This window comes from Poecilia mexicana, unplaced genomic scaffold (assembly GCF_051168715.1).
Source record: "Poecilia mexicana isolate PSO_F unplaced genomic scaffold, ASM5116871v1 scaffold_6, whole genome shotgun sequence".
NCBI classification, from domain to species: domain Eukaryota; kingdom Metazoa; phylum Chordata; class Actinopteri; order Cyprinodontiformes; family Poeciliidae; genus Poecilia; species Poecilia mexicana.
In genome coordinates, this window is record NW_028263375.1 from 31,965,815 (window position 1) to 31,993,472 (window position 27,658).

At 37.7% G+C, this 27,658-nt stretch overlaps 1 protein-coding gene across 1 annotated transcript in view; it reads left to right on the top strand.

Moving 5' to 3' along the window:
* Positions 1–27,340, top strand: part of LOC106925571 (voltage-dependent calcium channel subunit alpha-2/delta-4-like) — a 60,330-nt gene extending 32,990 nt beyond the window's left edge. The window contains exons 28-40 of the mRNA XM_088006597.1: positions 9,382–9,443; positions 10,614–10,628; positions 10,706–10,750; positions 10,858–10,920; positions 18,364–18,434; positions 18,515–18,590; positions 18,757–18,809; positions 22,277–22,332; positions 24,715–24,735; positions 24,863–24,980; positions 26,466–26,581; positions 26,778–26,860; positions 27,005–27,340. Of these exons, the coding sequence (XP_087862723.1) occupies positions 9,382–9,443; positions 10,614–10,628; positions 10,706–10,750; positions 10,858–10,920; positions 18,364–18,434; positions 18,515–18,590; positions 18,757–18,809; positions 22,277–22,332; positions 24,715–24,735; positions 24,863–24,980; positions 26,466–26,581; positions 26,778–26,860; positions 27,005–27,106 (881 nt within the window). The 3' untranslated portion in view covers positions 27,107–27,340. The remainder of the gene's footprint in view (positions 1–9,381; positions 9,444–10,613; positions 10,629–10,705; positions 10,751–10,857; positions 10,921–18,363; positions 18,435–18,514; positions 18,591–18,756; positions 18,810–22,276; positions 22,333–24,714; positions 24,736–24,862; positions 24,981–26,465; positions 26,582–26,777; positions 26,861–27,004) is intronic.
* Positions 27,341–27,658: the final 318 nt, after the last annotated feature.

Sequence of the window (27,658 nt, forward strand, 5' to 3'; positions counted from 1 at the left end):
CTAAATGTTCTAAATGTTCAATGAACTGGTTTGTTGAAAAGCAGACTTTCTCTCAATCATGCTTTGCTGTTTGACAATATGATGGACAAATCTGAATTTGACTGTTCCCTGGAGACCAGCGCTTGCTCAACTCCGTTGAGTCACGTTAAATTTTGTTGCAGGGATGATTATGATTATGGCGTAGGGCTGACTCACAGGAGCCATTTCAGGCTCTTAGTTTCAGTAAAAGGAACTCTTACTAAGATTCTAGAAAGTTTCATTCACCCAATGATTTGGAGCCTTTTACCACATGTCTCCAAACAAGTAAACAAAGCAAAACTAGAAAATTTCTTCAGAAAGAAAGGAGTGGGGCCTGGACGAGTGTACCTATCACTTCTAACCCAGCATTTTAAATTCACCCTGACAAATGGATCTATACCAGTCTTAGATGTATGATCTACCAGTAGAATGCAATGAGTAAAACTTTTGTCAAGTCCATCATTTCAATGTTGTGACTGACCTTGTTCACTACGACTATAAGCTTTACACATGTGGTTCTCACTCACGGTCCAAAATAAAAAACATGAAGACAGTGGGTAATTGTTTATTTCTAAAAAATGTTCAACCTTCATACTAAGGATTTGAATTTACACTGAAAATTCAGAGAAATAATTTTATGTAAGCAAAATATGAATAGTCACAAGAAATATGTATTCTTCCCATAATGCATTGTGAGACCTGGCTCTGTGCTTGTTTATGAGACTACTCACTGCCTCTGTCTGGGACCCGTTGCTATGGTAATTAATTATCTGCACCTGGGCTGGTTCTCTCTGTCAGACAGGATGCTGGAGACAGAGTTTCTATATTTGTGAGACACCCAGCGTCGGTCTCCAGGACCCTGACAAAAAAACCATAAGCCCTAGCAAAATTTAGCAAACATTTTACGGGAGCAGGCATGTGTATTTTTGAAGAAGATTTTAAGTTATAGTATATTTTTGGGAAATATCTCTGGCTCAATCTTCTTACGGATCCCAGGTTCTCCCAGCGGACCACGTGTAGCCACACAGAAAACAACAATGAGTGTTGACGTCACAGAATTTCAGAATTTAATCCAATAGAACAGTGGTCCCCAACCCCCGGTCCGTGGACCGGTACCGGTCCGTGGACCAATTGGTACCGGGCCGCGCAAGAAATAATTAAATATTTCCGTTTTATGTATTATTTGAGTCTGGAGGATCTTTTATTTTGAAAATCCTTTAACCGGATTCTCTCAGTTACTTGCGTACCAACACTGAGCCCACAAGCAGCAAAATGAGTAAGAAACGGATCAGATGTCTTTGGAAAGTTTCTTTGCAAAGGGGAAAAGGCCCAGAGAAGAGACAGGAGCAGGGCTTAAAGAGCTCCGGCCGAGGGCCGGATTTCCGGCTTTTGACCAAACGGTGCACCTTAACCAATCTTAATAGTCCGCCTCAACCAAACTGTAGTCTCCGAGCTTAAAGAGCTCCGGCAGGGGGCCAGACTTCCGGCCTTTCAAGCAAAGCGAGCATTAGACCAAGCGGCCCGCCTCAACTAAACTGTAGATAATAGACAAAGATGTTGTCTATTATGGATCCAGATGGATGTTTTATTTCCATCTGGATGTTGCCCGCTTCCATGGAAGGACAACAGAAAATCGCTCTTATAAACATGTAATTACTAAAATCACGATACCCTCACTGTGTATCCCTCTGAAAAATGAACCCATTCAAATAAAGAAATCCCTCCATGGGTGATACCACGATAGAGAGCGTTCATTTTATAGCGTTAACACCGGTGCTTTAAGTGGTCCAGCATGAAACGGGTGTGATAGAACAACGGAACCACAGCACTTTTAAATGTCGATAATCAGAATACCGAAATAGTTTCCGTTGTTTTAAAAGGTTTATGTCAGTCTGCCTTTTCCCCATCGATACGCTTCCCCTACCGCCCTGCACCTTAGGGGGTTAAAAAAAAAAACGACGCGCACATTGCGCAAAACTCTGAAACAGGAGAAGCGGGACATAATACGGAGCGACAAACTAGATGTGAATTATGGCATAAAAACAGAAAATCCGACACTGAACAGTGAAAAATCAACACATGATGTGAAACACATGACGATTAGGCGGCGCAGCAGGTGATGAGTGAAGATTACTGGTGGTGAGCATCAATAAACGATAAAATAAATCTACCAACAGGAAAGAAACTAAAGTGGACATAGCAATAAACCAAGAGAGGGTAATACTAATCAAATGAAACTAAATGGAAATGAATGAAGAACAAAATGCAAGAATAAACTAAGAAACTAAAGTAAATACAGAGGACTAAACTGGTATGGCAAGACCTTTCGGGCAATACTTAATACAGAGCACTGTATGGCAAGAATAAACAGACACTATTTCTAGATAAAAGGTAAAATAATATTGTTGAAGTGCCATGGGTTTGTTGAGACCATATCTAGTACTGAGAATAAATATATCTTACAGACCATAACAGTAACTTATCACTTATTTATGTTTTTAATAAGATTTGATATATTTATTTCTTCAATATTATTTTTCATGTCAGTGTTAATGTCATGAGGCTGATGACTCCATGACACTTTCAATTTGACTCATTAGGATTTGATTAAGAACCAGATTTGTTCTTTGTAATTTCTGTCCAGTAAAACTATTAATCTATAAATCAATAGACAGATCTATATAAAGATATAATCCATGTTTCTGTCTCATATTTGTATGGCATTAAAAGGACCTGGAACTTTTGTTTTGTCACTGAAAGCTCTGGTTTGCACAATAAATACCATGTTGGTGAAATTTTATGGATGATACTCTGATGTCCTATTCTCCTGAAGGCAGCACAGAGCTGCACCACCAGAAACCGACAGAAACACTGAAGAGAAGAAGAGCTATGATTAATGTAGTTACAGTTCTATCCATGTTTTAATGTTGCAGAGCTCAGTCGGTTTGCAAATAGATCAAAATTTAAACTGGCATGTTGTACATCTTTTATCTGGTCATTTTGTGTAATATTTAACAACTTGAAAATGGCAAAGAACAAGAATATTTTTTCCACTCTGATTGGCTGCTGTTAGGCCTACCGATTTTAAATTGAATGTTCACTGCATTTTTCATAGACACCTGTGAAAACAATTTCTATTCCCATGACTTTTTTGTTCTCTGGGAAATTATTTTGATGATAAATACAGAAACAAGCATAAAAATCAAAACATCTACAATAGTGACAGTAATATTAATAATAATATAATAGTCAGTTCAAAGTAGCCTACAAATTCCTTGGTGGGGTAGGGGGGCAGAGAGGGACCTGGGCATGGGATGGGGGCGCTGGCCCGAAAAAGGTTGAGAAACTGATTTGGTTGGTAATGTTGCATGTTCTAAATTACTTGCAAAAACATTGACTGAAAGGACTCTTATTTAATGTTGAGGGATTTTTGCCTGTAAGGCAAACCTTTAGGGCACAGACATTTTACATTTTGTTTTGCGTTGAAATGTACTGAAGTCTTATTTAAGTTTGAGTGTTTAGCTAATTCTATTGTTAATTGTATTGTTATAAGCAATTGTTTGCATTATTCAAAGACACTTTTTATTAAACTGTGGCAATAGCAACGGTATAGTTCATTTCTATCACCACTAAGTTTCAGGCTCAGGATTTTTTTTTACTTTAAGCCCTGGACAGGAGGATGGATTTATCCCGGACTGGTAGGTGAGTCAAACATTACAAGCCGCTCTGTGTAACATGCGGCGACCGGCTGCTAATGAGGCAATGAAGCTTCAAACTGCTTCGCCACGTAGAGACCAAGCAGGCTGTGGATATAAGCAACACTTTGGGTGTCATTGTCTCCCATCCCTCCCAGATGGGACCGTCTCGTTGCAGAGAAACAAGCTCAGGGCTCCCGTTAGTCATTTAAAATTTTCACAAAAGTAAAATGCTCGTTTTTGTGGCGCATCTGTATATTATTTTGAAGGGATATGTAAACGTTACCATAGCGACCAGAGTCAGAGAGCGTTTGGGCAGTGGTGAAGAGGAGATGAGTAGAGCTTGTGAGTCTTAAGTCTGGTTTAGACGGCAAGATTTAAGGATTGTCGGCCGATTCTCCAAACCTCTGTGACCACAGAGCTGATAAAAGTACAAGTTCGATCGGTTCGTGTGTCCAAGGCAGGAGCAACACGAACCGATTCCAGTCACAAACATCACGATTCCAGAAGAAAATCCACAAAACCCCCAACATAGCATACGGGAATTTAGAATGACCGAACACGGATGACGATGTAGAAGCAATAGAGACAGTTTGTGGAATCATTTTAAGAGATAAAAGACGTAACAAAAAGAAAAGGCGGTGGATAAAAGACAGCGGGAGCAGCCACTCTATTTGCTGCACTATGATTTGGAAGCGACTATGTTTTTTCATAGTTAACATTTTTAACTGAATAAACATAAACATATATAATAATGACCTTTACACATAATAATAAACATTTCCACATATCACACCCCAGAACGGTTCACCCCAGAGCAGAGAGCCACTGCTCTCCCTGTACATTGCTATGGCAGGCCCCAACAATAAAAGAGTTTGGTATGGAAGAACTTGGCTGACATTAATCTCTTTCTGTCTTCAACCCAAAAGACCATCTTTGGTATGAATTAGTATCCTAAAGGTGGTAAATTATTAGTGGAGTAGATGCTGTAAGCCAGGCCTCATCCAATGTCCTTAAATGTGCTTCTGTAGTTATAAAACACTCCTAAACCTTGTGAAAATCCTTCCTAGATGACCTGATGCAGTTTAATCTATGATGCACAACCATCATAGATTAAAGTTTGAAATGACACATTTGTATGTGGGTAAAGGTAGACAGTTAAATACTTTCGGTGATTGTAGCAGAATGATCAGTATCACCAACTGATATTGTAAAATGTGTAAGGAAATCTGGGTGAATATGAACCAGGTTGATTGAACCTGATAATCACCACCTCCACTGCAGCCATCTTACATCAATCCCACCATATAAAAGTAATACTAAACACTGTCTGATGTGTTTAAAAGTCTATATATCAGTAGATATATAGACTACTGATATATCTGTGTGACAAAATACTGACCCAAGTTTTAATTTTTAATTGTAAATTGTACCTTCTGGGGGGAAAACCCCATTTCATTCATTCTAAGGACTGTTTAAAACCAGAAGTAGCCAAACCTGTCATGTCAGTTGAGCTTCTGGTCCACATAAGTGAGACGCTCAGGAGACAGGAAGAAAAGCTCAAAAGTTTCTTTAACAAAGAACATGCAAATTATACAGATCTTTGTCTGGCTTATCCTGGAGTTTGTGAACAGTAACTTCAGAAAGAAGACAAGACTGGGAAGAGATATAAAAATTATGGAGGAGGAAATGAAGGAGCTAATGGAGGGAGAACACCAGGGACAAATGAGCAGAGCTTAGCGTGTTTGGTTGGAGTGGCTGATGATCCGATGGAGCTGGAGCTAACTTGACAGGTGTAGCAAAGCAAGCATTGATCGGTTCACCAGCGTTTTTCTCCAACCGTAGACCAGCCCTGCAAAAGTTTGTGCTGTTGCTGAAGAAGAATGATGACTGGAGGGCCAGTGAAACAGCTGTGGTACCAGCAGCTAGTTTAGACAGGTAATGCAACAGTTGAGGGGTACGGAGTAAGACGGAGGCACCAGGAGCCTGTTCAGATGGTGGTCAAGCACCTAACCCAGTCACTCAGATTAATTCTTATTTACATGCAATCTAATTACTTTTATTCAACATAATTATTTCCAATGCAGTCATATTACAACTCCCTCTAAATCTGGGATGTTTACTATTCCATTTTTCACATGTTGGAACAAATAACATTTTCTACTATAAGCTAATTGGCTAAATTAGTTCTAAATCATCTACTTACTCTTTAAATATTCTTGTGCTTTAGTCCTATGAAAGCCATTATTCACTTGTGGCCCTTTGGATTTTTTTTTTTTTTCCCAAAGAAGTTTTATTTTATACTGCTAACACTTACATATGAGAAGAAAGTTAAAAGAATAGAAAGTATCTCTAGCTGCTGCCACAAGGTTGTCATAACATGGATTTAGATGACACAGCTGTCTTACCTCAAGCTCACGCTGTTGGAGTTTTAGGTCCTCCCATTATTCGTACATTTGTGACACCTTTGGCAGTAGGCACAAGTAGCATTTTGTTTCATGAAAACCGATGGTTTGTCTTTATGATTGGAAGTTTTACTTTTCAGAGTCGGACCCACTTCATGGAATTCAAATGTGGTACAATTTCTCCACTTTCCTCCAGTTTTTAGATAACATCACTATCTCACTAACACCCCACTCCCCTGAGCCCCAGTGCAGCAATTTTCCTTTCAAACAGCTCGAGAGAAACAGCAGGACAAAAGTTCTGCAGTACCAACACACTGCAGCATCCAGACGGAGGCAGAAATGAGCAGGGAAAAAAGTATGCTAATGCATTTACACACAGACATACACACTCAGTGTGATATAACGGTGCACTTATATTACTTTAAATCACATGAATTAATGTCCCCAACATCATGAGGATTACAGACTTTACTGCTATATCTCTCTGTGTTACATGTGTTTGCTGATCCTCAGGGTCCTGCTGCTGCTCCTTTACAGAACATCAATAAAAAGAGAAGCTCAGTCTTGAAGGTCTCTCTCTCAGTCAGTATAACCTTACTTATCAGGCAGTGGTTGCGGTGAAAGTCACATCTCTGCAAAACCTCCTACATCTCTCCCCACCCACATCGGCAAACCGACTTTTGCTTTTTTTATTTAGCAAACAAAATTACCAACATTAGTCACACGTCTGCAAAATGTCCTTACTTTGACAGAAGTTTAGAAAACTAAGATATAGTTGTTTTTTTCAACAGTTTTCAAACTAGATAAAGCTAATAAGAAAGAGATTGTAAGTTATTATGATTACCATATTATGTGTGGTTTATTGCAGCCTTGGAATTTTACAACGTCCAGAAGAACAACTCAACTTAGGTTATTGTAAATACATAATCTGCACAAAACTATCAAGCAACTCACCGTCTGCTCGGCTTTTCAACCTCCAGAGAGAGGCAGCGTAGATAAATCATTCCTGTTCTTCATCTGCATTTTTCACTTAAGTATCTGCTATATGGAAAAGGGTTTTGGCTTGAAAAAAATCTTGACTCTGAAAGAGCTAGAATTACCCTGAAAGGGAAAAAGTATAAAACCTCCAGGAGTTTGCTCTTCTTTGTAAAGTAGGAATCTATAGTTGTATTTGAAATTGAGTCCAGTTCATCCACCACTGATTATTGCCTCCTCCTCTTCATCGCCATCACTGGCTCACTCAGCTTCCTGGGACAGCCAGAGCTTTCCATCCAGCGTGCAACTTGCCAGCTGACTGAGGAGAGGAGAGAGAGAAAGAGAGAGAGAGTAAAAAGGGGATAGACAAGCCACACAGCTCTGCTGCTGCTGCTGCTGCTTCTGTGTGTGTGTGTGTGTGTGTGTGTGTGCATGTGTGTGTGTGTTTTTGTGCATACACACAAAGTTCTCCACAGTATTTCCCAACAAATACAATGTTTTGCTCCTTATCGTTCCCGAAGCCTGGGCCTCATAAGAAGTGCTGCTTTTAGATCAGGTTTAGGACTAAGTTTTGGAAAGCTTCTATGCTATTTTAACTCCACCTAGTTTTCAAAATAATTCCTAATCTAATGTTTTCTATCATTAAATATTTCTTTATACTAAAGATGAGTTATCAGCATCATCATCATAATCATTTCTTTGAACATTTAATGACCTAATGTCCTTTAATGACCTACAGGTCATTCTTTACAGATGACCTAAAAGTTTTCACTTGGAGTTTGACTCATAATTTATGTTCTATAAGGAATAAATATGATCATCTCTGTTGAACTTAAACCTTCTATCTCCAGTATGAGTATATTAATGGGAACCAGACAGCGACACAAAAGATGACCAGTAGATTGAATTCTCACACAGAAAATAAATGACTTAATGTTAGGACCAGGACAAACCATGGATATTTTTGATTAAAGAATTGCATGGATTTTAACACAGTGAAATTTTTGACACAATTAATTTTTTTTTTACCTACAAAGGTTCTGACCTTTGTATTTGCGTGTTTCTGGTATGCCCATAAATCTGACGCACAATCAACATTTACAAACAATAGCATTGATGACAAAGTTGCTTCTCCCACTGAGAGCTAATTCTCTGTAAAACTGTGTTCAAGTTTTGCTAAAAGCAGTAAGACTAGCAACAAATCTATTCAAGACTAAAATAGCATCTCAATGATAAACATGTAGCAGCAGCAATGCTAATGCTAACACATATAGTTCACATTTCTAAGACGTTCTATGAATGATCAGGAGTTCCTGAAACACTTGAACACTGAATGGGTATAGCAACACTTTGCACCGTTCTGATGCTTAAATAACCTAAATAAAAGATTAAAAACATTAAATATCTTTACTGTTGAGCTCATGTGTCTATTTAATAATTTAGCAAAAAAAGGGACATTGAATTAGAAATGTTGATTATTTTGATAATAAATAGTTTGATTAAATGTGATTAATTGTGATTAATTAATTATTTACAGACCCTGCAATTTCAATGGAGTCCCACCACTACTTAAACTGGAGATACAAGACTTTTACCTGACAGTGTCTATATTTATCATGGAAGGAAACAGGACACAGTAAAACTGACCTGTAAAGGCAGTTAAGTACAGGTTAAACTCCTGTTTCCATCAATGCATCCATCCATTTTCTATACCTATGAGAAAATGAGAGTTCACTTTGGACAGGTCGTAAGTCCAACACCAAGCAACCTAGAAACTCAAAAGATAGACAAAAAAAAACATGCACACACTCACACTTAATGGCAACTCAGAGGCCAGTAAACAAAACCTGTATGTTTTTGGGCGGAGGGAGAAAACTCCAGAACCTCAAGCCAACCAGTAGATGCACAGGTAGAATATCCTCACTCTAAGCAGAAAGAGCTGTTAGCACTCCATTTTCTGTACAGGCAGAGGCAAGATTTGGGCGATTTCCTGCCCTTAGTCTTTCCTCAGCAAACACAACAAAGTGTTAACTCTGCAGATTCCATCTTGTTCTGCAGCTGTTCTTACACTGTGTGTGTGTGTGTGTGTGTGTGTGTGTGTGTGTGTGTGTGTGTGTGTGTGTGCGTGTGTGTGCGTGTGTGTGTGTGCGTGTGTGTGTGTGCATGTCTGTGTGTGTGTGTGTGTGTGTGTGTGTGTGTGTGTGTGTGTGTGTGTGTGTGTGTGTGTGTGTGTGTGTGTGCGTGTGCGCTCGCGCGTGTGTATGTGTGTTTGTGTCTCCTATTTTTAGCTATCGGGGTACAGATGTCCTTGGATTGGCTGGAAAAAAGGTTCTGGGCCATTGCCAAACAGGTGAATGCAGGACAAAAACACTCATGAGCACTTTGTGGGATGTTTGATAAATTGAATGATGCTGACTGTTAGTTGTTTCTTTTCTTTTTTAAGCACCTTCCATTGCTCATATTAATATTTATTAGGGGTGCATCGATAAATTGGCCAGCCAATAAATCAGCCTTGATTTCCTTAATTTTGGGGGATTGATGATCAGCTGATACTTACATATGAAGCCAATCTTATCCATTGATCTTATTTACCTCAGCAAAGGTCTAAAATCAACCACTGTTCTCTTCTGCTCTGTTGTGAGAGGTTTGACTGACACACTGACCTACCAGGTCATGTCCAAATGTTCCCACTGTTATCAACTCAATGAATTTCTTGCTAGATCTAGCGACATTTCAGACTGAAAAATCAGTACCAGCCATAATTGGAATCGGCAGGATAAGCCTTTTAAAGATCGATAATTCGCCAGAAAACTGCAATCGATGCACTCCTAATAGACACCTCACACTACCATTGAATCGTCCTTATTTTATTGTGTTTCTTGGTGCATCATCCTCAATCTTTCAGAGAAAAAGTTAAAAATTGAGATTGTTATTCTGTAAACATGAAAAACATCATCATACAGACTGCTTGTTGCACAATGTAGAACTAAACATATCTGTGCTTAGTGACACAACAAAGACTCTTTTCCACAATGTTATTAACATTTCCAAAAATCACTTTTTTATTTCTGATGCTTAGATTCAGTTAAAAAAAATAAAAAAAATAAAAAATAAATAAAAATGCAAGCTAAAGACAGTTTTTTCAAGCTGCTGTTTTGGTTGCTAAGTACATATTCTGTAATAAATATATGTACTTAACAAAACTGAAACTCAAAGTCTTAAATATCTGGTGAGCGACAGTAGCCAGATTCTGCCCATGCCGTGGATCCTGACCAAGTTATTTTCTTTTTTCAAGTTATATTCAACATCAAAATGCCCAGATTCTCAAAACATGAAGATAATCAAGTTTTGTCTTTTGTAAATCAAGTCAACAGAAAATACTTTTTTTCCTCTCTCCCTCAAACTATTCCCTCCAAGTCATAAATATAGGACTGACTGCTGTGTGGAGCGTGATAATCTTGAAATGATTTAAATCTTTAGCTTTGTCTTCATCACTTTTCTTTGTGTGTGCTTCTTCTAGCCCAGTGACACAGATGTAAGTAAACAGGTTCTATTATTATTATTTTTACTACGCTCATCAAGTTCCAGTGACTTTCATTCTTTTGTTTTCAGTGCTCAAATGTTGAGGGGGTGTGTCCTCTGAGCTGTGAAAGTGATGTAAGTACATGACTTTACCTTTTTATATGATGCTCTTCACAAACGTTCTTCCCTTTGATTTTAACAACAAATAACTACAGGCATTAGTTTTGCTCATATTTTATCAGGACCTGAGTTGCTACCTAGTCGACAACAATGGCTTCATTCTGCTGTCCAAAGAGAGGAATGACGTAAGTTTCACCGGCAATTCTGCTCTTGTTGTAACTCTGATGTAACTTTAAGAAAATACCACAGCTGTGCAATAAAAGATAAGTTATATTTTATTTACAATTAAACCATGAAAACAGCTAAAAAAGAAGAAAGATTTAGTGCCTATCTGCATGGAATCCTTAATTCTACAGTCATAAAATCAAGATTAATCTTATATATAAATGTGGTCATAATGGAGTTAAAACACTATGATGTTCTTCTTTAATAAAACCTTGATTTTAGAGACTTTATTAGCCTTAGTTATTTATTTCACTTTAGCTGAAGACATCTTGTCTCATGTAGTAATTTAAAGACAACCGCTTTGTGTTTGTTAAAATAGTCTGAGAGAGAAGCACAACAAAATGGCAGCACAACCACAGACAATGAGATGTTTACTCTGATTCATTGAGTAACTAATTCAATAAATCACTCAAAGAAAACCAATATCTCATTTGAATCTATATAAGAACTTCTTTACACTCATCAAATTTCATCAATTTCATTTTAAGCACCTAAACACTAACATCAGTTTTGATTATTTTCAAACAAAGTTCCAAAACACCAATCACTTTTATGCTGGACACTTTTGGAAAGCTGTAATTACATCAAAACCCAATTGTAATCAGAAATTGGATTTCTTGATCTCTGGAAGTAGAGATTAAGAAGCCTCTGTTCCCAGATGTTTCTTAATCTAAAGCTTTGGAAGCAAATATAAAATCACACATGGTTCTTTGTGCAATATTGACAAATTACTGTCATCAATATGTTTTTTGTTTGTTTGTTTGTTTCTCAGTAGGTATTTCAAAGTGTCTTAGTATCTTTCTCATTTGGAATGTCACTGACCGCGCCAACAAACAGAAGCCCAACGAGATATGACAAAACATTAAAGTAACATAATGATTATTATAAATATTGTAATTTTCCAAGTAAGTGGGAACGGCATCAATGTGGATCTGTTATATCTACGTAGTTACTGCCGTTCAGATGATTTCTCAAAGCAATTATCTAAACAACAAACAGTTTTTTGAATATTTTTGAGAATTTTGGAATGAATGTTAATTCTTCCAATAAAAAGAAACATGCTGATAAAAATGTTACATTTTACCAAACTCTCCCACTGGTTTAAGTAGTTTCTGGTTTAAACTAACATAAGAATAAAGTCAGAAAATGCATCAATTTCATCTGCAATGCTCAGTAGTCCAGTATTGTATTTCAAAGATCTGCATTAAGCAAAAGCTACATATTGATGAAATACTTTTTAAAGATATTTTTTTGCTCATGGTGGTGAGCAAAGTGTTTTTGAAATTAATTATTATTTTTGAACCAATAGTTTCAGGCTACTTGGAATCCCAAAGCTGCATCTTTTGTTATTCAGATTTAGTGTCAGAGTTGTGGAACTCATCTTCATCTCTGTTATTTTGGATGAAAAGGGATTTCAGGGTTTTGTGACTCTTTGGATCATTTTATGGTCTTATCAAAAACATCTGGATGGTTCATGGGATTTAAAGGCAGATTAGGATTTAACCCACGTGTTTATGCTGCATTAAGGAGATTACAGCAGCTGTTGCACCTGCAAGCATCATCTGACCTTGGTAGAGCGTTAAAGAGAGGTGCCAGTTTGCAGAAGGTCTGATGGTTTTTATCCATGCACGGAAAATTCATCCAACCTGCTGATCAAAAAACTGTAAAATGTTGTGTCTGTCAGATGAGACTGAGCAGGTATAGAAACTACTGGAATTATGCAGTGTATATACACACAGCTGCTTGGGGCTATCATAAAGGACAGGTGTATTTTCTAGTTATCAGCACTTTTGGTCTTTCAGGATTTAATTAGAATCTGCAAATTGTGCATTTCTTTTATGCACCAAACAGCGCAGCTTGTTTTTAGACTTATTAAATTATGTCAGTAGGCTTTTTAAGTGGCTGATTAGGGCAGCATTTGTAAAATCTTAAGTTCCACAGGAGTTTGTGTAGAAGTGTGATATACTCAAGACAGAAACGGATTAGGAATCTGATGTCCACATTACGGCTGCCTGTGAGATTTGGATTAATGGCTAAGAGTCATAGCACGAGAATTAATCCTAAACCCGCCAAGTTGCTATAAATATACTTATTCACCACATTCACACACATCCGGCAGATTGGCTGTACATTACAAAACAGATAAATTATTCTATTTAAACCTTTCTTTTTTTATCAAAAAGGTTTAATTGGTAAGGTTTAGACTTACAAAATGGTGTTCAAATGTAGAAAATACAACTACCCAGAAATAGTCTGATCTAAAGTCACCTACAGAAGAAGCTCATTTTTCATTTTCATGTTGACTGTATTCCCAGTGGCGTTACTAAGCAGATATGACAAAGTGCTGCTTTGACGTGTTTGCTGAGCTCTGAGTTTTGCAGGCAGGTGTGGAAACACTAAGAATCTACCAAACGCTACACCACCGTTGCGTAAAGGTTAGGCCTATAGAATATTGCTGGGTACGACAAAGACTTTTACAGAAGAGAAATGACATCACTACTAATAAGAATAAACAAGAGCAGAGAAAATTGTAGGAAACATGGTGACCCAGCAAAAATCAAAAAAGCACAAAAATGTTAACTATTGTGTCCAAATACCTGTGATTCATCCTCTAGAAACTGGAAAACTGAAGAAATTAAATATTCTTCTATATAAAAATAGATTAGACAAGTTTAATCTGAAATGTCTTTTCAGAGAAGTAACATCAACATTCATATGGTGTTTAAAATTTCCTCCTTGAACCGTTAATGACAATCCTAATTGTTTATGAATGCTATAGCTTGTTGCTGAATGAACAGGGAAAATAATCAACATGATTAGCAGAGCTTTTAGCTTCTTCTGTTAGCATTACCACAGCATTTAGTTTACCATTAGTACTGAGATAACATACATGACGTAACACATTTCTAAGGACTGTTTGTGTTGCCTGTGCCAGGGGCGCGGTATAGGGGGGAAAAGTGTTGGCAATTCTAGGGACTCTGACCAACAGGGGGCCCTCCACAATTTATTTCTTTATTTATTGTTCATAGAAATTAAAAAATTGGTTGTCCAATACTTACACGTGAAGCCTATCTTATTGCCTAATCTTATCTTCGTCAGCAAAGGTTTATAAATCAGTCTCTGTCTTTTTCTGCTCTGCAGTGAGAGGTTTGACTGGCAGATTGACCCACCAGGTCAGGTCTGCACATTTGCAGTTAACAATATTCACCCCACTGTTGCCGACTCAGTGATTTTCTTGCTATATTTAGCGACATTTCAGACAAAAAAAATTGGTATCAGCCAAAATCAAAATCGACAGGTCAGGCTTTTTAAAGATTGGTAACCAGGGATCGGCCAGAAAACTGCAATCGGTGCAGCCCTACACACATATTCATGACATTCTTTGGTTAAATAAATTTCTCTTAAGCGTTACTCCAATAGCTAAAAAATTTATTTTTTTCAGGTGAGTCTTTTTTCAACTTAGAAGTTGATGTAAAAATGTTTGTTTTAGCCACAAAATGATTATGCTCAGCAGCAAACAACATATCCCCGACTACAGCATAGAGTAGCTCATCGATGTAGCAGCTATGTAGCCTGACGTAAAAACATTTTGCTAGACAATGTCAAACATTGAGAAGTTTTAATTATTGTTATCAAACGTTTTCAAACACAGCGTTTTGAAGCCAAAAATACCTCAGAAATATACAGAGCCAACCATGAGAATCAACTCATTTGAAGTTTAAACTCACTTTCAGACAAACACATAGGCCCTAGCATAAATGTTTGGCTGTTTAACTGGACTGTTCAAGCTAATTTTCTGTTAGCAGCTTTACAAATCTTTTACATTTGCATTACATTACATTACCAAGGCACATTAAAACAAACCTTTATCTTGACTTTTTTCTATTTTCTCTTTCTTTTCTCTCTCCCTGAAGGATAAGTCCTTTGTTGAGACATTGTTTTGCTAACTTCACTTCTGACCGGAACTTTGAACGTTTGGATGCTCTGCTCATTGCAGGGCAGCTCATGTTAACGGTGAAGCGTGCAGTACCTACCGCAGCCACCAGGGGCCCCCCCCGAGAGCATGTTTTTTTTCTTTTTATTGATAAAATAATAACTTCTTCATACATTATCAAATATATATTATTGTAAAAACAAATAACTTCACAGTGAAATTGTGTGTTTTCGATATTATAATGACAGAAATTATTACAAAAAAAATAAATAAATCAGCTCCACTGAGGGGGCCCCTTAGTGGCTTTGGTGCCCTAAGCGGCTGCTTAGTTTGCTTATACCTTGGGTCGGTCCTGGTTATAACCCACATCCCTCCTGACCTGTTCTCTCCTTACTGAAATTAAAGCTGCAGTATGTAACTTTTATAAAAATATATTTTTTTCATATATTTGTTAAAACTGTTGTGACAGTATGGTATGAGAGATAATCTGTGAAAAATCTATTTCCTCTGCTTTTTCCCAGTACTCTCTAAAAACAACCAGTCAGTGGCAGGAGAGTTTTAATGCTGTCAATCAATCTCATGTGGCTCATCCTTCCTCCCCCTTGCTTTGTGGTATTCTGTAGCTAGCATAGCCTGTTGTAAATGCTTAGTCTAGTTAGCATAGCTACCAGTGATGGCAGATAAATGATTTTCCTGTAACAATAAGTTGTTTCTCCACCATTAGCACATTTAGCAGTGAGTGAATGAAGTTGATTGACAGCGCTAAGAGCGTCCTACTGGTTCTGATTGGTTGTTTTGGTCAGAACAGTGCATTACTTTAGCTAGCAATAGTAGATCAGGAAGGAGGTGGAGGAGATTGATTGTTTTCACAGATTATCTGTCTCATAACAAACTGCTACGACATCGTGACAGCTTTAACAAATATGGAGAAAACATATTTTTTATTAAAGTTACATACTGCAGCTTGAATAAAATGCAACCTCATAGCATTTTTTGAGAAGTCTGGATTGTTTTATATGTATTTTGCGTGTTGCCTATGACTGTTGCTCGGGTGGAGACATTTCAGTAATCTAAAACTAATAGAAAAAATTTAAGCAACCTACTTGTACTGTATGCAGACTGTATGCATACTGAATTTTACTCGTGCATGTAAAATTCAAGAACAGTAAATATTGTACTAGTTTTCAGTATTGGACCCAAAGAAAGCAAGGCAGTTGCAAGTCTTTGAAATAGTGACGCTTTTGATGGGTCAGATAGACTCAAGAAATTATAACAGCAGCTGCATGAGGGGGGGCCCAATTTAATTTTTTGTCGGGGGCCCAAGATTCCTGGCAGCACTTCTGGTCTGTGCATAAACTGAGTCTGGATTCAGAACTTGTGTTTCGTTGCCCATGTACTGAGTTTCAGTGATCTTGTTAAATGATCTGGTTGCCTGGCCTGGCCTGGGGGGGACACACTGTTTAATTGTGATGTGCAGAAGCATATATAGAAAGGCTCTGGTGTGACACAATTTATGGGCGAACAATTTATAGATGTATTTTTCTCTGTCTCTCATGAAGAGTTTGCAAAACATTAAAGGGCTGATCAGTCGTTGGCTTCATCTGTTGATTTGATCTGGGGATCAGGAGGTAGGAGTTCATCCTGTGACCGGTGGTTTGCCGGTTCTAACTCCCACACTGTCTTTCTCGGCTGTTGTCACCCGCCTTGTCTTCTGGTGGTGGTCAGAGGGTCTGGTGGCCGGCGATGGCGCATGGCAGCCTCTCTTCTGTCAGTCTGAACTTGGGCAGCTGTGGCTATGTTGTGGCACACCACAATCAGGGTGTGAATATGTGTAAATGTAGTGCAGGGGTCCCCAAACTACGGCCCGCCTCCACATTTGGTCCGGCCCCCTGAACAATACCAGAGAGGATTCAGATTTTTTTTTTTCATTCATTGTATTTTCCGGTTTATATGTGGATTTTTACTCAACCACCAGGGGGCTCTTTAGCAGGAAATGTGTCCTGTAAACTGTGGGTGTTTTGTATGGCGCATTGCTGCCATCTGTTGGACTTTTAGGGAACTGCTTGACTTTTATGTTATTTAATCAGTACGGTTGTTTGCTAGCGGTAGAGCAGATGAACGCACGTGTCTGTTATGAACGCCGCATTCCAGGTTGAATTCTTCGAAGCGATGCCGGTAAGTAGCAGCTTATACTTCAAAACGAGCCTTTATGTTAACATATGAGAAATTAATATGTTATTTCCCTCAATGGAATATATACTAGTCAGTCCCAGTCACCGTTTCACTCATGGGTTTTGCCCATGTGCTTTCTGGGTAAAAATCAACGGAGAAACGCAGCCTCCCCCCGTGCCCAGCAACAAATCCTAAGCGATGTCGTGTGGAACTATAACGCACTGAGTGAATGGAGAAGTTTGCGTTTTGTGGTGGAAAATTACCTCGGTGTCGGGGCTGAAGCACGTAAAAATGCATCAACACGACGAATCTAATATGGCATAAAAACAATGCCAGTTTGGCTATATCGAGGCTCGCCCCAGGTGAAAAAAGTATACTTTAAGTATATTTCAAACATACTTACATTTCTGAAAGTACATTTTAAGTAAACTAAGTATTAAGTGTACAACCTAAAATATATCTGAAGTATACTAAAAGTATATTTGTACCAATTTCGAAATTAGAACTTTAAGCACACTTAAACATAATTGTGCTGCCTTTTGTTTAGTTAAGCTGGACCAGCAAGGTTTTGAAAACCCCACTAGAGCACCCCCTGGTGGATATTTTTGTGTGCGTGTGTGTGCGTGCGCGCGCGTTCGTGTGTGCGCGTGCGTGTGTGTGTGCGTGTGATTCAATCTGTATGACTTGAATGCTGTGAAAAAATGCATTGTGAATCGGCGCTATATACTATAAATAAACTGAATTGGTTTGTGTGAATGGTTGTCATATCTGTCTCTGTGTTGCCGTCTGATCACTGGAGATTTGTACATTGCCTCTTACCCAGTGACCGTTAGAGATATGCATCCCTGTGCAGATGAGTGGATGTAAACAATGGTTGGTTATTTATGTAAACAGGAAGGTCACCTGAAGTCAGAACTCCTAATTTAAGATTACCTTTACAGTGTTATAGCTTGGGCTACACTTGTAAAAGCACAGGGTGACTTTTATAAGAATTTTACAACAGGAAATGGTGGCATTAAACAGTCTAATGTTGTCAAACTTCTAATATACAAAAAATGATCTCTCCTTCATCCCAAGGGTATTCCATTGTTTATCACAAGCATAGTCTCACTTGTGTTATTATGCTCTGACTTGTATTTTTTAACATTGTGACAGAATTCTGACAGAAACCAATCAGAAGAGTAGTTCATTGTGACTACATGAAGCACCTGTTTGCTAGATGTTAACATTCATTTAAATAGAACTGTGCTATATGTCTATGTTATGGGAGTATAATAAAACACAATGTTCTTTCCAGGTTGGTCGTTTCTTTGGGGAGGTGGACGGGTCGGTCATGGCTTCACTCATCAAAATGGGAATGTTTAAAAAGTAGGACTTCATCAGACACCCTTCAGCTGAGCCGTTCTGTCTGCTGCCAACCTAAACCCAATCTGGATTTTTATTTGCAGAGTGTCTCTGTTTGACTACCAGGCTATGTGCAAGAACAGTCACCATCATGCCAGCAGTGCTCGACCTTTGCTTAGTGTAAGTCTCTCAGCACACTGAGCAACTTTTGATATAATATAACAGAGTTTTGACAGCATAGATCAGAAAGAATCACAGGAAATCATTTATTAGAATTATTATTAATGTGTTTAATTCAATATTTTTTTTTCCTTTGAAATCTTGCAAATACCTTCCTCCTGTTTAGCCGTTCTACATGATTTTGGCTTTGATGAGATGGCTCTTCTCCAACGCTTTGATGTAAGTATCTGTATCTGTAATGGAGGATCTATGATTATTTTGGATCTGATTTCCATTATTCAAACATTGGTACCAAAGAAAGTTTAAACTGTTGGTACCAACAGTTAGACTAGTCTGGTCCCAATCCAGCATTTTAATGTTTTCATTCAGTGTTTCCTTGGTAAATCAAACTACACAGCAAATTCAGAAGTGTCAGATTTCCAGTGCAAGTGTTGTATGTTCAAAATACAGTGTTAATTCAACAACATGAGTGTTAGTGAGTGTAAGATTCCCTAACACTCACTAAAGAGTTCCAAAGAGTTAAACAAAAAGCAATCCAGTCCAGTGTGGATTTCTAAATTAACACCAACAGTCTAAATCAACACTCAGTCTGGTGTTGATTTAGAAATCAACATCAGACAGTTCCTCCCACAATTGTAAAATATCTGTGACATCACATCACAGAAGGAGGCAAGGAGCAACAGATAGAGTAGGGGTTGCAACAGGCTCCCCAGCCTGGACCTACAGGGGGGCCACATGGGAGGTAGAACATGCCTTCATAGATCAAAATTTTCTTTTAAAAAAAAAAAATCTGATGAAAACTGTAAAGGAGAGCCCTCCCCTGTTGAGAACTGTGTACAATACCACAGTAGGTTATATAGTAGGGTTCCCCATTGTTGACTCATGGTTGTTAAAAACCTTACCAGACTGATTTTAGTGACATAGTGGGTGTAAAATATTTAATAAAATGTTGTGCCACATGACTGGCTTTATTTTCACTCTTATATTTAACTTTATGACACACAAAACTACAAATGAATCGTTCTTATTGTCTCCAGGTGCATTCTAGGTAAAGCTTGTCACCAACGTCATCATCAGTCACTTGGCAACAAATGGCAAACTAGCTAGAGCATTTCTACGGACTACGTTAACATGTTTTGAATTTGTGTTGTTTCATCGTTAGTGACCAGTACCCTGATGTTTCTGTTCTACTCTTGGTTTGTTGTACTTCATGTCAGATGGACTTCAAAATGACATAGTCGCTCTCTGTGGTGATGAAACTTGTTAGCTCCTCTGTTGCGGGCATGTCCATGTTGTAAAGTTAAATTATCACGAGCTTTATTATTTGGGCCCGGTCATTAGCCCTGCCCCCCGGCCGACGCCGTCTTGTTCCGCTATTGCTTCACATGTTTGCCTGAGGAGCAGAGGCAGCTGTATGGTGTCTTGTCTGGAGCTTATTATAACAAGGTAAGTTCCATGTTAAAATGATCACATTTGACTATTTTTTATGGAGGCATTATTTTTCCGTTTACACAAGAGTATCGATTCATATACATAGTTCGCTTAACGTATGTTTATTTGTTTGGATATCACGGTATATACAACTATTTATTATCTTAACCAAACATTAAAACTGTCAGGAAAATCTGGAGGCCATTTGAGTTAACATTATTTAGCTGCGGGGTCGTTTTCTTTAAGTTTTTGGCTGTAGACTGCAAAATGGGGAAGTGGCTGTGCTGGACCATTGGCTATGCCACAGGTGTCAAACTCCAGTTCTGGAGGGCCACTGTCCTGCAACATTTAGATGTGCTGCTGCTGCACCACACCGGAATACAATAATTAGGTGATTAGCAGGACTCTGGAGAACATATCTACGCAATGAGCAGGCAATTAAGCCATTTGACTCTGGTGTTTTGTACCTGTGGCAAATCTAAAAACTGCCAAAATGTTTTTTCTTTGTCAGTGTGTCATGTTGGTGACTGAAGCCTGTTATGATGACTTCAACACATTTCTTCAGACAGGTTGGCACAACTTTTAATGATCTCCAAAAAAAATGTCTATAAACTGTCTAATTTCTTTAGTAATTATTTCTGACTTTTTTATGCTTTATCTTGTAAACCAGGAGGGCAGAGTAATTTGAATGAATGTGACGGTGACACACTATTAAGAGAGGAAAAATTCTTGAACTATAAAAACATTTTGACTCGTTAAATCCTCTCTATGCCCGGATTCAGAAAATGCTGTGCGCAAAGACTGAGATCACACAGAGATAACGGCGTCACAATAATCAGCATTTATTCAAGAGAGATGCATACTATCACCAGAAAAGCACATCACAAAACATCAGAAACCTCAGAGCACAAACAACACATGAATTTACCTGAGAGAGAAAAAGACAAAAGATGGAAACGACAAACAAAACGCAAAGACATCTTTGGAGAAGTTGCAAAGAGCAAAATCTGATCTTGTTACTCTATGTGGAAAGTTTTATCTTCTTTTCTTTAATTTATTCAAATAAGGCATATCTTTGCTCATCCAACCAGGAGCCATCTCTGACCCTTTCTCTAAAGCCAGGAACTCCTGCTGTGTTTACGGCTTTTCACAGATGAGTGTGAAAAGCTAGAACTTCTACTGTATTGTTTTCCCACAGACAAAAGACAGTTCAAAAGATCCTAGCAAACCATCTACTGTAACTACAGGTACAATAAAGGTCAAAAAGCCAGAATACGTTACTGATTTTAAAACCACAATTAGGCTATTTGAATCAAGACATGTTAAGTTTTAAAACTAGCTTATTTTAAAATTATTTTCTTAACAACACACAGGTGAGTCTGATTAGTTTTGCTCACACTACTTTTTAAAATATTTATTTATTATCCTAATGTTTCTGCTATATTTCCTGTTTTTCCTTCCAGGCTGGAAGTCTTCCTCCTTCATGTTGGCGAAAACAAGAGCAGCACCAAAGACACTTCACCATCAGTGATCACAAGACCATCCATGGCCGCTTCCATTGAACTTTCAAAGCACACTTCACCTTCAGTGCAAAGTACCATGAATGAATGACCTTTGTTGTATATTGCTGTCAGTGCTGTTTGATGTTTTGAAATAAAAGTAGATTACATACTGCAACTGGTGCTGGTGTTTTTGTAGCATCTAATGTCTTTTAAAATGAATTTGGGGATTATTGATGGCCAGTAGTTTCTGGGGGAAAAAAGGTTTTAATTGCTCTAGTGGTTTTTATTTGGTAGTAAATTGACAAAAAAAAGTGGGTAATTAGAGAAGGGGAAGACTGGGAAGTGAACCCATGACAGCTGCATTGAAAACTAGAGCCTCCATTTGTGGGTTGTGCTTAACCCCTGTACCAACACAGCATACCATGCCAGTAGTATTTCAAAACTCAGATTTCTATGTTAATATATACTTTACACCATTCTGTGTTGGATTAACATGTTCATAGTGTTAACTTTTGACAATATACACTAGTGTTGGGTAGTTTAACACTGAAGTGTGTTTGATTTCAACTACTGTGAGTGTTGATTCAACTATATCACAAATAACACTTTCAAAAGTGTAACTTCTACACCATCCAGAGTGGACCAATATAGACACTTTCAAAGTGTTGAATTTAACTCTGTAGGAGTTGATGGAACACTTCCAAATTTGCTGTGTACTGTTTTTTTCTAAGGTGTGTTTGTTTTATCCTTTAGGTTTGTGCTGGACTTCAACTTCTGTGGTCTCTGGCACTCTGACTATTTCGTAGATGGTAAGATGAAGTTAACAATCTCAGTTATTGTATATTTCTAAGCTCTCCCAAACACAGTTAACAAAGAAAAAGTCTGAATGAAATATTTCAAATAAAAATGTTTGTACTCACCCAAAAATGCCAAGCTATACATGAGAACTCTGTGAAGTCAGTTTGTTCAGAAAGCGTTATAAAACTGATTGCAATGGATGTTGCACCAAACATCCATTTTTCCAGTTTAAGATGAGTTTCTTTCATAAAATGTCCCATAATGTCAGGTGATCGGAGAATCTCCATGCAAGACATTTTTTTCTGATGTTTGCAGTGTGAGTTGGAACTTTGAGGCACAGTCTTCTGCCGTGTTTCTGAAGCAGGGAGAGTTTGGCATTTTGAAGTAAAGGCATAGTTATATTATGACTTTGAGCAGGTCCAGAGTTATGCTTCTTTGCACGCATATAGGAAATCAGTTTGACCTGGATTTATCATAAAATAAAGCAACTGGTGTATAGCTGTTGTGGTGGGATGGATGATACACTTAAGGTAAGATTTCACATCTTTTACAGAACTGGAAACTTAGAGATTATAATTTTAGAAAGATCATATTTCTATGTTCTCCTGTTTTAGCTTCTCTTCATTGTCTCCCTGTTAAATCCAGAATAGAATATAAGGATATAAGTTCCTAGAATTATTAAAAGTAGAATGTGAAAACACAACCTTTAGTTCTCATACTCCTCTGCTTTGGAACCACCACCCTGTTTTAGTCTGTGACACAGACACCCTGTCTTGTTTTAATACTAAGCTTAAAATTTTCCATTATAGCTTAGGCTATTGTACCTTAGATTACGGTTATAGTACCTAACCTCTGTGGCTATGCTACTGGTCTGCTGGAGGACAAACTGACCATTTCTCCTGGATCTGCTATGTTCTGCTTGTCTCCAAATTTACTTTAGTTGCTGTTATTTCAACTTTGAGTTTCATGTCCTCTCTGTATTTTACTCTTTATCTGGTCTGGCAGTCTTAATGTTTTCTTTCTGATACAGCTGGTCCAGTTTTTCAGTGTTTAGCCCGGCCTCCTGTAAAGCTGCTGGTCAAGCTTTTGCTGTGACTAACTGCATATCTTCTCTTTTACCCTCCAGCCTTTAAATCCAGCTCATAACTCATCTCAGATGTGCTTCTCTCCTAGATAAAGCTAAGAGAGCTACGACTGCCATTAATGTCTTATTTTTAACTTAAACACACTACTCCTGAATTAGAGGTCCTATTTCTTTTTTATGTGTGTGCTGTGCATTCTCAAACCACCCATCGGTGGTTTGAGAATGCACAAAGTTACTGACAACGACCAGGAGTGAATGCAGAAAGTCAATGACTCAATGCAATCCGCTGGATTTCTTAAAACAGAAAAAAAAAAACTAACCAATATTTTAATAATTTTAACCTGAATGCACTGCACGGTAACTAGGCTTAATTAGAATGTATGTATGATAGAAATGATTTTATTTCTTTTTTATTTTGAATTTGAAACAATAGCTGTGATCATCTAGAGCTGCTTTATGCTCTAGCAAGCTAAAGCAGCTGTTTAGAGCATAAAGAAGCTATAAAGCATTTGGAGGAGTCTGCATCCAAACGCAGACTCAGTGAAACCACGTGTATTTTGCCAACTATATGAAGGATTAGATTAGTTTTAATTCTTTCTGATATTCTTTATGATGAATGTTGTACTTTCTTTGTTTGTTTTGGATTTATTGATAACATTTGTGTAGTTAAGTCATTTTAACCTTGTTTTGTAAATATGCAGTGAATAAATCAATTTTCAATCAGATTTTTGCAGAGTTAAGAATTAATATAGAGAATATATAACACGTTTTCACTGAGTCTCTTTTATGTGTATACTTAAAATTTTTAAATCACATTTCTGACTGTCAACTTATTGCGTTCCTTCGCAATAAGTTCTGCAAGGGAACGCAAAACTTATTGAGCGGTAACGCAATAGCACCTGCAACATTTTCTTTTGCAAGGGAACGCAAAAGAATTTTTTTTTTCCCCCATATCCCCTAGGGGGCTCTGTAAGATATGGACCAGACAGAGTGAGCAGCTGCTGTCTTGCTGCAGTAGAGTCAGGTTCATCTGTTGTTCCTGGAGTCATTTCAATAGGGATCATTCATAGTTAGTGACAGGTGCTGCTTCATTAGTTCTTTTGTCCAGAAACCCAAATCAATCTGAAACTCTGTGATAATCATGATGTCTGGAGATGTGATATTTTTGCTCTATGTTTCGTCATATGACAGCTTTATCTCTCATTTTCAAATGCAACACACTGTTTCATTTTCATCATCCCATCATCATCATCATCATCATCATCATCATCTCACTCTGTGTGGTCACTACCATTTTCCATGCATTCAGCCAAAGCCGGCTATCACACATGTGAGTACAACATGCCTGAGTGTGTGGTGGTATTAGGACAACTACTGAGAAAATCCTGTTATAAATTTATCTCATCTGAACTGATCAGGAATGTAAACTTTTGCATTTTGTGTTTTTGTATTTTCAGCTCATAAGCAAAAGAAAGTGGATGCACTGCAGCCCTGTGACACTGCATACCCCGGATTCATGTATGACTCATCGGTCAGGGAGGCCAACAGTCTCATCAAGTGTGGACGCTGTCAGAAGTACGGATGTTAACACGCGCGCGCGCGCGCACACACACACACACACACACACACACACACCTTAAACTTTCCACTAACTTCCTGGTTTTACAACCTATTTCTTTATTCAGATCATTTTTATCAGGGATCAAATTGCGCTAACAATTTTTTGGAATCAGTCTTATTAGCCAAGCACAGGATCACACGTACAATCAAGAAATTATTTATATAGATCCCGTCTGACGCCATGAAGTAGACTGAAAGATCTCAGGAAGCAACACATCTTGTCCTGACTTAGTGACATTTAAGAATAAATGAAAAACAAAATAACTGACATCTATAAGTCTGGAAAGCCATTCTAAATATTTCTAAATATCTGGGACTTCAGTGCACAACAGTGGTGAAGCTTCCCAGTAGTGTCTGGCTGAGCAAAATGGCTCCATGAATCCAAGAACAAACCTACAATTAAGTCATAAATTATCGTAGAACGTAATATAGAGTTATAGTATGAGAGCCTTCAGATTTTATGCATGCTGCTGTTGATGCAGTTAAACACCTGCATCGATAGCAGGTGTTGTTGTGAACTGTGATATTTCACAATTCAGGATTTTTTTTTAAAGTGCCAGCTCTGCAGCACATCGCCATCTTCACATGATTTATGACTGGCTATAAAGAGCTCAGAAGCAGTTCAGCTTTGCGAGTTTATTGCAGAAATCCTTTTTGAAAGGAGCTAAATGCTTTTATTGATACACATTTGCTTGTGCAGATGTTTAATGGTATTGTTGTCTGTCAATGGTCAAAACCAAACAGTTTTGAAGGGAAATCCACTGAATTGTGAGTTAAGAATTAAATTGGTCCAGGCTTAACTCACAATAATTTGATGGGACATCATGGGACAATAATCAGCTTTTTTTTTTTTTTTTACTCATCTCCGTTCAAAAATTTCTAAGAGACATATTTTTAATAAGATTATGTTTAACTCATCTATGGTTTATTAAACCATAAAAAAAACTCATAATCAATCACAATCACTTAAAAAAAATGCTTAAAAATTAAACATCTCATCATTTTTTTCCCCCTTAACATCACCGATTTGGAATTTCTGAAGCTTGCATTCAATTACTGTTCAAGCTTTTAAGAAATCTGGTATAACTTCATTAAAATACAAAAAAATGTATGTCCTCAAAAGCAAAAAAATAGACCTTTATTCAATATATGATCCAGACATTAATTTCAGCCTCCTATTAATCTTTCTCAACATAAAGAATAAGGAGATTAAGGCTTGTGGCATATAGATTTTACTAATAAAAGAAGCAGCTTTCAAGTCACTATGGTGTGTTTTATAAGATTGCTATAAATATATATATATATATATATATATATATATATATATATATATATATATATATATCAAATATGATTTAAAAGAAATTTGACTTTGTAATTTAATGCCTTTACATTGGGCCTTTGTCGCTTTAAATTCACTTGGCATCATGTGTGTTTCAGGATGTTTGTGGTGCAGCAGGTTCCTGACAGTAACTTGGTTCTGGTTGTTACACAAGCTTCCTGTGACTGCTCCCGTCAGTTTGGACCCATCCTGCTGCAGCCAAAGGAAATTAAATATATCCTTCTACTGTTCAACAAATTGGCTCCCAACTAATGCATACATTCTGTTCAGGTCTTGGAAAAATAAAAAAAAATAAAAATAAATAACAGAGATCTCTGATATCGTCTTGTCAGTAGCTACGGCTGTGCCTAGAGATCTGCTCAGCACCGGCCCTCTGTGTGTGTGCATAGCATTCCTTAATATCTGTAAACATAACGCAACTGTGAAGTGCAACAGGATGAAATCTCAGAAGGTGCGAAGGCGTCCAGAGTCCTGCCACTCCTACCACCCAAAGGTCAGTGCTGAGAATGAACATTTTAATGTTGTTGCAGGATTATATTTTTAAGTGCTGAGCAACTATGTAAGTAAAATCTGGGGGTGTTTTAGCAATTTTTTTTTTTTTTTAACAAAATGTCAAAATGTGTGATTGGTCCATCAGGAGAATGCTAAGGACTGTGGAGGAGCATCTGCCATCTCCATGTCCCTTCGTCTCTTTGCTGCATCTCTGCTTTTCTCGGTGCTCCTTCTCCAGTGGACATAATCAGGGAAAAAAGATCCCATCCACCACCAGAAGACAAGAAAACAGTTTGAAACAAGCATTCTGTGTTTTTCTCTGCTACCGGTATATAGGACTATTTATGTTTTTTATTTGTAATATTTTTTGCTTAATTCAATTTAGAATATTTTTTGAAATAAGTAATATCAGATCAAAAATATGAAGAAGCAGAAACAGCAGCCAAGTCTCTTGAGCTGACTCGTTGCGGGGGAAGTTGTTGCCTCCTGCTGGTCAGGTTTAAGAAGTGCAGCTTCAGCGTGTGGGTACGTTGCCATTGTACTAAGATATGTAGCATTCTTGTAGCTTTTTCATACAGAAATGTTGTGTATGCATTGAGATTTACATTGTAAAAAAAATAAAGGTGCACTTTTAAACATGTTTTCAAAAGTTTAGTTGGTCAGAGGTTACCAGGAACACACCACTGCAAAAGTCTCTAGTCATGATTAATTTCCTTTTGCTTTTCTTTGTAACCTTTTTAAATATTACAAAGCTTTCTAAAAGTCTTTTAAAGTTCTATTTATTCGTTAGAATTTTTGT